The 11628-nt window shown below is 30.1% G+C and overlaps 1 protein-coding gene and 1 long non-coding RNA gene across 2 annotated transcripts; both read right to left on the bottom strand.

The window, feature by feature from the left end:
- Positions 1-636: 636 nt before the first annotated feature.
- LOC131606877 (uncharacterized) lies at positions 637-2688 on the bottom strand. Its single transcript, XR_009285092.1, has 4 exons — positions 2517-2688; positions 2231-2332; positions 1682-1778; positions 637-992 (listed from the first exon to the last, which is right to left on the bottom strand). It is a non-coding gene; the product is annotated as an uncharacterized LOC131606877 (long non-coding RNA).
- Positions 2689-5889: 3201 nt separating this feature from the next.
- On the bottom strand, positions 5890-11628 carry LOC131601857 (probable 2-carboxy-D-arabinitol-1-phosphatase). The gene is made up of 9 exons (XM_058873764.1): positions 11244-11628; positions 11036-11141; positions 9626-9842; positions 9406-9524; positions 8939-9037; positions 7134-7187; positions 6962-7060; positions 6457-6564; positions 5890-6380 (listed from the first exon to the last, which is right to left on the bottom strand). The coding sequence occupies exons 1-9, from the start codon at positions 11546-11548 to the stop codon at positions 6006-6008; spliced, it is 1482 nt and encodes a 493-aa protein (XP_058729747.1). The 5' UTR covers positions 11549-11628; the 3' UTR covers positions 5890-6005.

The following is an 11628-nucleotide window of genomic DNA, read 5'->3' as shown; positions in this document are numbered from 1 at the left end:
TTATGAGAAAAAAATATTTTAGATTTATTTATAATTTACAATTTAAAATGAAAATTTTGTAATTATTAATATATATATATATAAATCTAAAATATTTTTTTAAGATGTAAAATTTAACAATTAAAACTTGCCAAAAACTTTATTATACAAACTACCAAAAGTCACAAAAACATAAACTTCACTTAAAATACACACTAGCAACTCATTTATAAAAGACTTTTAATTGACTAATTAGCATAAATTGTATAAAACATAAAAATAGTTTTTAAAATTTAGTAATAGATGGAATTGAAATTTGCTTGAGAGTAGTAACATTTAAAACGTCTATTAAAAATGCTTATATATAATTATTTTTTAAAGATAGTAGAAGAATTGTGTATTATAAATTAACTAAGATTATATTTTTTTTAATTAAATTGATAAATACTCCTTCATATTTATTGGTCTCTAATAAATAAATAAAAAATCTCTTTTTCAAGACCTATATTATAATAAAACTTATCAGTTTTAACTCTATTTAATATTATTGTCCCAAGATTTATAAATAGAGAATATATATTTTACTTTATTTTAAAATAAATTTTAACTTTTTTAATTAAATATCAATCACAAACATATAAAATTTATTGACTCCAGACAAATAGAAATTTATTCCGTTACTTAATTAGTTTAGACTACACAATTATTAAAGATTTCGAAATTAAAATTGTTGCAACAACCAAGTTACTTTAAAATGAATCATGACAAAAGTGATTAAAAAAGCATAGTTATCAATTCCCCCATTTGTGACATAGCGGCCTTATATTCACAAAGAATACCTATTTCCAATCAATACACAGCATATCACTTTCACTTTAAGTGTTCAATAATGTGTCTCTTCTTTTCCTTCTTACTAAACTTTGGGAGTAACTATATTCACTTATGCACCTGCCAAAAATGCTCAAGTGTAATCCCTGTGACAGAATATCTGTCAAAGTAGCACTTGATCATCCCTACATAGACAATTTTGACAAGTATCAATATTAATGATGACTCTAGCTTGGAAGGTTTAGGATAAAAGTGTCTGTTAAACAAAAATGTATTTGCTGTTAAAAAAAGCAACAATATTAATGATGAATCTAGCTTGGAAGGTTTAGCGCAAAAGTTTATACTTTTATATATTTTTGAATGCATTTGACCGAGTTTAGAAATGGATATTGGTGGAGATTCTTCAAATGCAACTTTACCTGCATCACCAAGGACTCTATAAAATTGTATATTTGATGACATTTTAACATATCTTTCTTGACAATGAAGGATAATGTCAAGAGTATGGTTTGGAAGTTTCTTGAATATACCATGAACAATTACATGATTTGTACAGAACCATCTTTTTGATTTTTTTTACACCTTGTAACAGTGTTCAATAATGATCAAAACCAACCAATATAGATGTAAAAGATTCATTTAACTGTGGAATGAGTCATTATGTTCTTGTTGTTTATAGATATGCTTTTGCTACTGCAGCTATTGCACCTTTTGCTATTGTTCTGGAGGATCTAACTAAAATTGTGTGTGCTTGGAGAAGATAGTTTAATAAGTATTTATAAATCCAAATAAACAATGTTGTTACTTTGAAGTGCTAACAGAGAAGAAAAGGAGAAAAGGATAAATCAAAGATATATGCAAGGAATACACTTACAGCTTTGAAGAAGACTTGTTCCCTTGTATGGGTTGATAACTTCAAGCAATGCCTTCTATACACCTGGAGATTTTCCACCTTGTGTTACTCTAAATGCCTAAGAACAGAAGAAAATATGTCAAATACATAAGGTTGATATTTAATCTGGATAAACCAAAAAACATAACTTACACATGCATATAATAGAATGATATCACACAGTCAAAGAAAAATTGTAAATATCAAGAGAGCACAATTCTCATCAAATTTCTAAAATATGAAATACTTTTCTTATTCCATACCAATGTTTTTCAATAGGAATCATAATAACAATAAGTAAATCATCTAACACAATATCTACCAATTGCACAGACATATTGAAATGAAAATAAAAAATAGTTAAAGAAATTTGCATATAAAATCAAAACAGTAATCAACAAATAGAAACAAAAACACACAGGAAGTTATATTATCATACCCAGAATCCATCTTCATGTGATGAGCATTGAAGATGCAATGATAGTTTCCAAATAATAGAGAAATTTTCTAAATAACAAAGAAAATAAATACCATTCTATCCAACTAATCATCACCATTTTCCAGTAGTCTTGACTACAACAAAGTGTGTAAACTCAATGAAAACTTTATTCAGCAGTGGACAGTGATATTCTCCTGCACGGTAACAAAGAAAGGTGATTTAATTCAGAGCAACAATAAACTAAATGAATATTCAGAGCAAACATAATCGAGAATTAGAAAGGGGAAACATTCAGAGGTAACCTTATCAGAAGGGATGTGATTAGGAATCGATGAAATTGTTCCTATTTATATATGTTAAAACATTGATACAAAATACCTGGAAAATTGGAGTGAAGAGTGACGATTCCATTGTCCAATATCAATTGAGAGAAGAAATTAATTATGAGATTATTAGGGACGGGAAAGAGAAGGAATTTGTAACAGGGTATGGATTGGAGAAAGAGAGAATTTAATTTGCTGTTGTTTTTGTTGAAGCGGCGCCGATTGGAATTCTTGGAATACAAAGCGTTTGGAATGAGTTTGCAGAATTTGATTATTTAAGAGAGAAAATTGAATATTGAATGGGAATGATTAGTAATGAATATCACGTAAGAATTGGAAAGATTAAATTTTTTATTTTATTTAATTTAAAAAATTAAAACAATTATATTAATAGAAAGTTTCCCATTATAGCAAAATATAAAAATAGCTAAGGGCCTTATAGCATGCCATGTGTCAAATTTGCCAAAATACTCATTTTGCTTTATTATATTGTATGATATATATATATATATATATATATATATATATATATATATATATATATATATATATATATATATATATATATATATATGACATTTTAAATTAATATTTTTTAAATAAAAAATATAGAAATAAAACAAAAGTTCAACTCGCTTATTTCACGAACTTAAAAGTAATTTTTTAAAGTCTACTTTTATATATATATATATATATATATATATATATATATATATATATATATATATATATGACATTTTAAATTAATATTTTTTAAATAAAAAATATAGAAATAAAACAAAAGTTATAAGATTGGAATTTATACGATGTTAATTTTATTTGTAGAAATATTTTTCTCACTTGAGAATATAAAATATCAATTATAATCGTTAGATTAAAATAAAATATGATACTAAGATTTAGGGCAAATCTTCAAACCTACTCTTAAAGACAATATAATTTATCTCATATATAAATGAGTTGACTCATGAAGCTAACGAGTCGAACTATGTATAGTTCAAGTTCAGCTCATTTAGTTAACGAACTTAGTTTTTAGCTCATATTCAGCTCATTTGGTCCATGAACCTAGTTCAACGATTTAATTTTCGAATCGAATTTCGAACTATTTTCGAATTAGTTTGGTTCATTGTCAGCCCTACTGGTAGAATAGGATAAGAAAATGATTTACTAATTTACCCTTATAAAATATAATTTAAAAAAAAAATAAATATGACAAAATAAAAATAAAAATTAATTTGATATTATTAAAAATATTAATAATTAATTTATAAAATAAAAAATTAGAATATTTAAAAATAAAATAATTATTAAACTTTAAAAATATGAGTACTAATTTTATTATTTGAATTATTTACTCAATAGTGTCAATGATTTTTTTTAATTACAAATTTATTTTTTACCAATATATAAATTTTAAAATATTTTACAAAATAATTTTTAGAAAATATAATTGATTTACAAGTATCAATAAGTTTTTTTTTAATTATTGAAAAATATTATTTTTTTACCAATTATTAATTTTAAAATATTTTACAAAATAATTTTGAAAAAATATAGTTATTTTACAAGCGTGTGTATATATATATATATATATATATATATATATATATATATATATATATATATATATATATATATATATATATATATATATATATATATATATATATATATATATATATATATATATATATACTATTTGGTATCTTGTGTCAACTAAATATATTATAGGGTAAGTCTTATTATGTCTGTATCATATCTTATCTTTATCCTGCTTGATATCCTATCCTGTCCATCAAAGTGCCCCTAAAAATCTTATATCAAACAAATATAAGTATATAAATATATACCTATAAGTGAGTGAGACAATTCTCCTAAGCATAAGAAATTATTAATAATCGTCATTTCTTGTGTTACATTGTCAGAAGATATTACTCACATCACATGACATGGGGATGCTAGGCTGCTAGCTATGATTTCTTAGAAGCATTTAAATTGACAAAAAAACAAAACGACAAAACGGATATTAAATCAATATTATATATCAACTGGACAATGTCTACTATTTAGGGGAATCATATAATTAATTTTTCCAAAAATTAAATTCAATGCATATACTATGTGCATATGCAATTCATTTGGTTAGAACTAACAACATGGTGATCATGACAAACAAGTGATTGGTTGACTTAAGTTTCAATTTAGATTAAATTTTAATTTAAGAATTTCTCTACTGAAATAAGTATTCAGATCTTTAATTAAAAAATATATATTTTCTTAAGAAATTATGTAATTTTGGCCCAAACCTTTAATAGCTTCATCAACACGAACATTTGGGACATAAAATGTGAATTTCACGTATTTCATAAAAATACTTACTTTAACATTAGTGTATTTACATATACAATTTGCTTACAATAAGTTCAATTATTGTGATAAGTTTATTCCTGGTTTCTAAAATTAATATAACATCATATTTTAATCTGTATATAAAAAAGGTTATTAGTGTTTGTTGTAGTGGTATTGGTTATCATCTACTACCAACTTCCCTCAAAACAATTATTTATCTAACTACCAGCTAAGGAAATAACAATTTTTTTTAAAGATGGAATGACAATATTTAATTTATCTCTTTTCTTTTTTTGCTGAAATATTTTAAAGAATAGTAAGGGAAATAAAAATTACTAAAAATCATAGACACAAAGTCAATAGACAAAAACAACTCAATTAAACTTTGCAATTCCTAGACAAGATCCATATGCAGTGGTGGTTTTTATTCACTCTCTTGAATTTTCTTTATAAATAGTACTACTAATTATAATCAAAACAAATATAACACGTTATCTACATAAGCATGTGCAATTAATTAATTTTTCCAAGTCTCCTCCAAATATGAATAATTAATTACAATGTTATACTAAAAACGTGAAAAATTAACGAATCTTTGTTTAAAATTCAATTAAGAAACATCATCTTTGTATCAATTTTTTATTAGTTTGTTGATGAGTCCATTTTCATGTTAGAAGAAACTTGAATTAATTTAACTGATGAAAATGACACTTAAAATTCCACTCCATCTTTCTTCTCTTAAATAATCCATGTCGGTAAAATCAATAACTAGTTCTGTGTGAAGGGACAGATCATATGATATAATAATCATTGAATACGAAAGTGTATAATATAACAATGTAGCCAATTCATATAGTTGGAGTCATTAATGTTATGTGAAATGTAAAAAATTAAAATGAAATATTTTTCATGTCTAAACATAGGTTCTGCATAATATGTATTGTACATTTATGGTCAGAGTCAACAGCAGAGGAAGAAGTTGTCATTTTCTATGATTAATGAGTGGTTCTTATCAACTGCATAAGTTATGCAGAAAATCAGAAACTGTTTTTGTAAGAATATAGCAGATTTCAAGAAAATTAACAGAAAAATAATTTATAAACATAGCATATGCTCTTACAAATAATTACATGATTGTTTATGTTATAGGATAAACTCAAATAATTTCAAGACAACTTGAATCATAAGTTTATAGCTAAGATTCTTGAACATCCTCTGTTGGTTTTGTAATAGGGATGGACCATCTCCCCAAATGTGCAGTGTAATTTATGCACCTGATTACGCCTCTTCCCTTAGGTCCATCTGGGAAGTCGAGGACGCTAACACTCCCTGCGTCAAGATGAAATGATCCTAGCCATTCCTTGGTCAAGTTAAGGCAGTGTGCCATTAGCCCTATGTGAATCGCAGGATGAGAAACTGCAACTACGACTTCTCCTGACTTAGATTCATCGGATATTTCATCCAGCAGGGTTTGCCAGGCTTTTCCAGATTGATCCCATAATGTTGTTCTCGAGTCATCTTCGACTTTATTTAACCATCCAGGCTGAGATGGAGGGAAACTCGATACATCCTGAAATAATGCACACATAAGTTGTTCACCATGCTTCCAGTCATATAAAAACACATCTAAACTGTAATTTACTTGCCGTTTTGGATTGTTTAAAGATAGTTCCAAAATTAATGTTATCCATCTGCTTCATCTCAACATAGCGTGGCACAGAGTCGGCACCCAAGCAATCTGCAGCTTTTTGAACCTAAAATCAAGCCTAACAGTTTAAATAGACTATTAACATTAACGAATAGAAATAGAATATCGATATTCACAAGTTCAAGCATACAATTTAATAGATATATCAAAACAAGAGTCTATTAAGAAGCAGGTGAAAATACTTGTAAGTTTTAAATTAGCCACAATATAAAGATTTTGAAGATCTCCGCAACAACATCGCAACTGTAATCGTGGCCGCATCAAGTGTATTTGTCCACATTTAACCGTGCTATTAGTATTTGCAACATAACCACAATCGTGATTTAAACCATGCCTGCAACTAATACTCTAATAGCTTGACATAGGAAATAGGAGTTTGTCGGTATGACAACCAAGAATTTAGCATGATTGAACAAAGTGAAGAGTACTGAAACTGAGCTTACCTGGAAAATGGCCATGGCTGTCTCAATACAAGATTTGTTAGGACTGCTAATTATGGAACTCACTTTTGAATCAAGAAGTAGCTCTGCAGATTTCTGAGACTGTTATACATGAAAAAGGTCAGATGAGATAACTTCTTCAATCCATACTTATTACTGATAAATGGGTCAATACCTGTATAACACCAAGCATGTTCAATGGTTGATCACCAGAAAAAATAAAACCTTCCTGTTACGATAAGGTAGTTTGATTAGAAACCTAGCATGAAGAACTGCATTTGAAGTAAAACTTATAGAAACTTTCTGTCATGAATCGACTATTTCAAAAGCTTACGCCATTTGGTGACAGCACATGAAAGATTATTATCTAATATACCATAAAAAGCCTGAATATATAGTACAATATATGTATAATATGGCATGTATACAGGGAATTTTATAAAATTAAGATACGACACTATCCAAATACATAGACAAAAACTTGTTCATAAATGCTCAATGTTTGTAAAGAGGCATTCACATTGCTAATTAAAACATAAGCATATCAATAGTCACTTGTGTACTTGTGATGATCACGACAAGTAGGCATAGCGTGTTTATTTTCAAGTTTGCAATCTTTTCTCCGTGTTAGCATGAAGCTTCTAGTTGTGCCTTCGCAATGAGTGGGTTTTAAATTCCAATTGACCGTGGTTCCACATACACTTATAGTTACATATCTCTCCCTCGCCTATATCAGAATAAACTCTTTCTACTATACATGTGTCATAAAAAACATACAATTTTTTGTCTGCAGTTACTATGATGCAGCAAAGATGTATCTTACGTACACAAAATGACAATTATCTTTTTAGTTGGTAAGAAGTATCAAAGACTTGTTGGTGGAAATATTTTTAAGGAATTTATTCCATACTTTTCAGCTACATATCTGGAAGTATCGGACATGTATTGATATCGGATACATGTCAGACTCTGACACTGTCAATTTTGAAGTATATGGGCTTGATAGTTGATACTTGATAGCATACCTTGTCACGCAAGAGCCATTCAAGCTCAAAGTGTGGATAATTCATAGGTCGTGCTAAATATAAAAATATTACCTGGAAGAGTGGTGTTGAAGGGGACTTTTGTGTAATGATTGAAATTGCTTCTATGTGACTCAAACTTTGCAAGTCTGAGTAGTGGAATCAGCCTCTTGCTAATCCAAAGTAAGACTGCCTACCATAGACCCATAATAGGTCATACATTTCCTTGGACCCTACCATAGCTGGAGCATTACAGCACCAGTATGTTCTTTTTGGAAGAATGGAGGGAATATGGAAATACATGGTCATAGAGGATCTGATAATGTATCGTAAACCAACTACTCCAAAAGCTTAAGATACACGATGAAAGTATATAAGTACCTCTTTTTAACACTTGACAACTCAATGCCTATCATAGATCAATGAAGAATTGATAACTCATAAAATACAACGACGACCAAAGCTATTTTTCAGTTGGTGTAGTCTGCTATATATATGGATCAAATAAAGCCATAATGTCCAGTTATCAAGAATCATATCCAATGATAGACCATTAAAATCTGAAACTCTCTTAATAATGTTGCCTATATTTCTTACTAGCTTCCCTCCACCTTTAAGAAAAAGGGAAAATTTAAAATGGATAAGCGGTTAAAGAACCTAAACCGCATAAAAGTGAGTAACATCCATTGCAACAAACAAGTATTGGATGTTAGAAAGAGTTGATTGAACATTTGGCAAAGCATTTAAAACTTCAACTCACATTGCTAAGGGTATGTATGCAGGTGCCCTTTGCAACTCATATTAGGAAAAGAAATACCTCATCGGACAGAGTATCCCATTGTGTATTATCAGCTATAACTTTCACATAAATGGGAAAAGATAAGAAACTCAAAATATTACAATATTTATTAATGACCCTTTTACTTTTGATATATACATTTTATCCATTTCTTCTTACCTCCGTATTTCCTTCTGTAGATCCATTACAAACAAGTATGATCCGCTTGCTTGCCTCTCTACCTCCAGATTTCCCTTCGGCAACAGGTGAACCAGGGGTCTGCATTAGTAATTTGATTCTATTTCAAGGAGTCGACATTGGGAAGACAGGTAAACAAATTTATTTCAGAAAGAGGGAATAAATAAAACAATCTACAATTGCGGAAATTCCCATCAGCTTATAATCTGAAGTTGTAAAAGGGTTAAGAAAGCCAAGTTCGACATATGTAGTTTTAAATTGCAGTCCACGGTCGCAGTTGTGGCCCTCAACATAACAGTTTTTAGAGGTCTTTACAACAGTATGGCAATCGTAATTGAGGCTGCACTTTCCAACAATACTAAAAGTTTGCAGCGTAACCGTAATTGCGACCACAATTTAAAACCATGTCTACATCCAGATTCAACCAGCCAAGTAGATGTACTATATACCTGGTTTAAGCGATTAAGGCAAATGTGGGGAGAGCCGCCCTCCGGTCTTGGAGTGAAATCCAGCACACTTACACCACAGTTGCTCTGAAGTAAAGTTCTGAAGTACTCTGCCTCCAGACCTGATTGTTTGGAATGGAATTAAACGCGCGAATGTTATTCAAATTGACAAAATTCGAAACCTTTTGATCATTGAAATTTCCTTAGAGGTGGAAATGGGTACCAATTGCTGAGGCAATAAGAGCCTGATTAACAGCATTGTGAGCAACGACAAGAACAGACCTGCTATCATGAGCTAGAATTTTAGTCCAGCAGTTCCTAGCACGATCCCACAACTCTCTCACGGGATAATGATCATCAATAACAAAATTCACAGGATCAACCTGCCATTGATGAAAAGCCGAACCAAATCTCGCTTTCCCCTCATTCTTCAACAGACCCTAAAGTACAACAATAGCAAAAAACAACAATTTCTGTCACACCATACCATCAATAGTCCTTAAAAAACTACGAACATATTCAATTTAGTTCATTATAGATTAATTATGTGAATTTGATTCACATTCTCAGTATTTTAATCCTTCCAGTTCCATCATGTTAGGTAAGGAAATGAGAAAAAAAAGCTTGAAAAGACTGAAAGAGCACGAAGAGGAGCTGTAATCAATAAGCTGAACCAAGACCACAAAAATGGACTGGTATCACGTTTTGATCCAAAACCTTAATACATGAGCCTCCATACTCATATTATCTTTACTTAACCCTCTGCCAACCTATGTAGGACTTTCAGCAACCTTTGCATTTTACAACACATCCCAATAATAGAGGTGAATAATGTGTGGGCTAGACTAGGGAAGTATTTGTAAGAGCTTATTTGAATTTATCTCGTGATATAAGCACTAGTGTGTATGTATTCAAAATAGATTATAAAAATAACTTATGATATGTTTATTTTAGCCTATTTCAATAAGCTACCCAAGATATTTCAGAGATCGAGTTAACTTAGGCACAGTTCCATACCTACTATTTTAACTGTTTTCAACTACAAATATAGCATAACCAACTACAACTTCCTCTATCCATGTTTCAAGGGATGCCACTTGTAAAATCATCTCCACGTTTCTTAATAGAAACTGTTGGAACAGGTTTTTGATAGCAATGCCTATGTTTTTTCCTTCCTAGAAACAGCATGAGCAATCTGATGTCGTCTCTTTGATTCTCATCTAACCCAAATTCTATTCTTATGGTGAAAACAAAGGTTGAGAATATAAATAGCTTTTCAATATGCATATATAAAAGAAGAAAATAAATGCCTAATAGCTTATTGAACATTTGTATTTGTGATATAAGCTATCATATTATAGATTCTTATGGTTAATTATGTAAATACAATAAGATAATGAAAATTTGAACTCTCAAGGATGAAATTCATAATATGAACTTAGAAGGGAACCTAGGTTTTTTTTTAAATTGATATAAATAAATGTTGCTGCCATAGATTAAACTCTAAGCCGGCAATTTTAACGCATTTAACTCAACAAACACGAATCAGATGAGTTACCTCACCCACTCCGGGAACCTAGTTTATGAAACTAGAGCAAAATTAATCAAACATAAAGATCAATATGAAGCTTACTTGAAAGGAATACAAATCAATTTCCCTTAGGTCGAACTCGGGAATAATCGGCTGCTGTCGAGGTGCCCAAATGATTTCAGCGGTTCTCTTTGATCGTGCCAAAGGACTACAAAGAAAGAAGATCAACAAACAGAAAGCACAAAATCAGAAGCATGGCATCGGTATCAGCAACTAATAAACAGATTGATATACGGAAAGATAAATAGACCTTGCAAAACAAGCGTCGAAGTTATCGTCGGCGAGCATTTGACGGGAAATCTCAGCCTGAGACTCACCTTTCTTTGTAAGAACGGAGAAATCAGAACTACCTTGGATTCTTCCTTCGGCATTCCACGTGCTCTGTCCGTGCCTAACCAAAATCACTCTCTTGGATGATTTGAATGGAGGGAACGAAAGCGAGTTTCTCGATGATTCCACATTCTCTGATTTTTCATGAACGCTACTCCGATTGCATCGAACGACGACGTATTTGGGACGAAGTGACGAACAACAAGGAGTTGTTAGTAAAACCATCTATATGGCTTAGCTCGCTTTTTTTCAATTTTGTGTGTATGGTAGCCGTTGGTTAGTTCCGTTCCATATCGCTCTGTTTG

Source organism: Vicia villosa, linkage group LG5 (assembly GCF_029867415.1).
Source record: "Vicia villosa cultivar HV-30 ecotype Madison, WI linkage group LG5, Vvil1.0, whole genome shotgun sequence".
In the NCBI taxonomy this organism is placed as follows: Eukaryota; Viridiplantae; Streptophyta; class Magnoliopsida; order Fabales; family Fabaceae; genus Vicia; species Vicia villosa.
This window is presented reverse-complemented; position numbering and strand designations above follow the sequence as displayed.

What these genes read in the sequence shown, in the direction of transcription:
- LOC131601857 (XM_058873764.1), bottom strand. Translation starts at nt 11,548, where the DNA reads ATGGTTTTACTAACAACTCCTTGTTGTTCGTCACTTCGTCCCAAATAC. An exon ending in TCTTATTGCCTCAGCAATTG is followed by an intron (nt 9,525 to 9,625) that starts GTACCCATTTCC and finishes CCAAACAATCAG; the next exon opens with GTCTGGAGGCAGAGTACTTC. An exon ending in CTACAGAAGGAAATACGGAG is followed by an intron (nt 7,188 to 8,938) that starts GTAAGAAGAAAT and finishes TTATCGTAACAG; the next exon opens with GAAGGTTTTATTTTTTCTGG.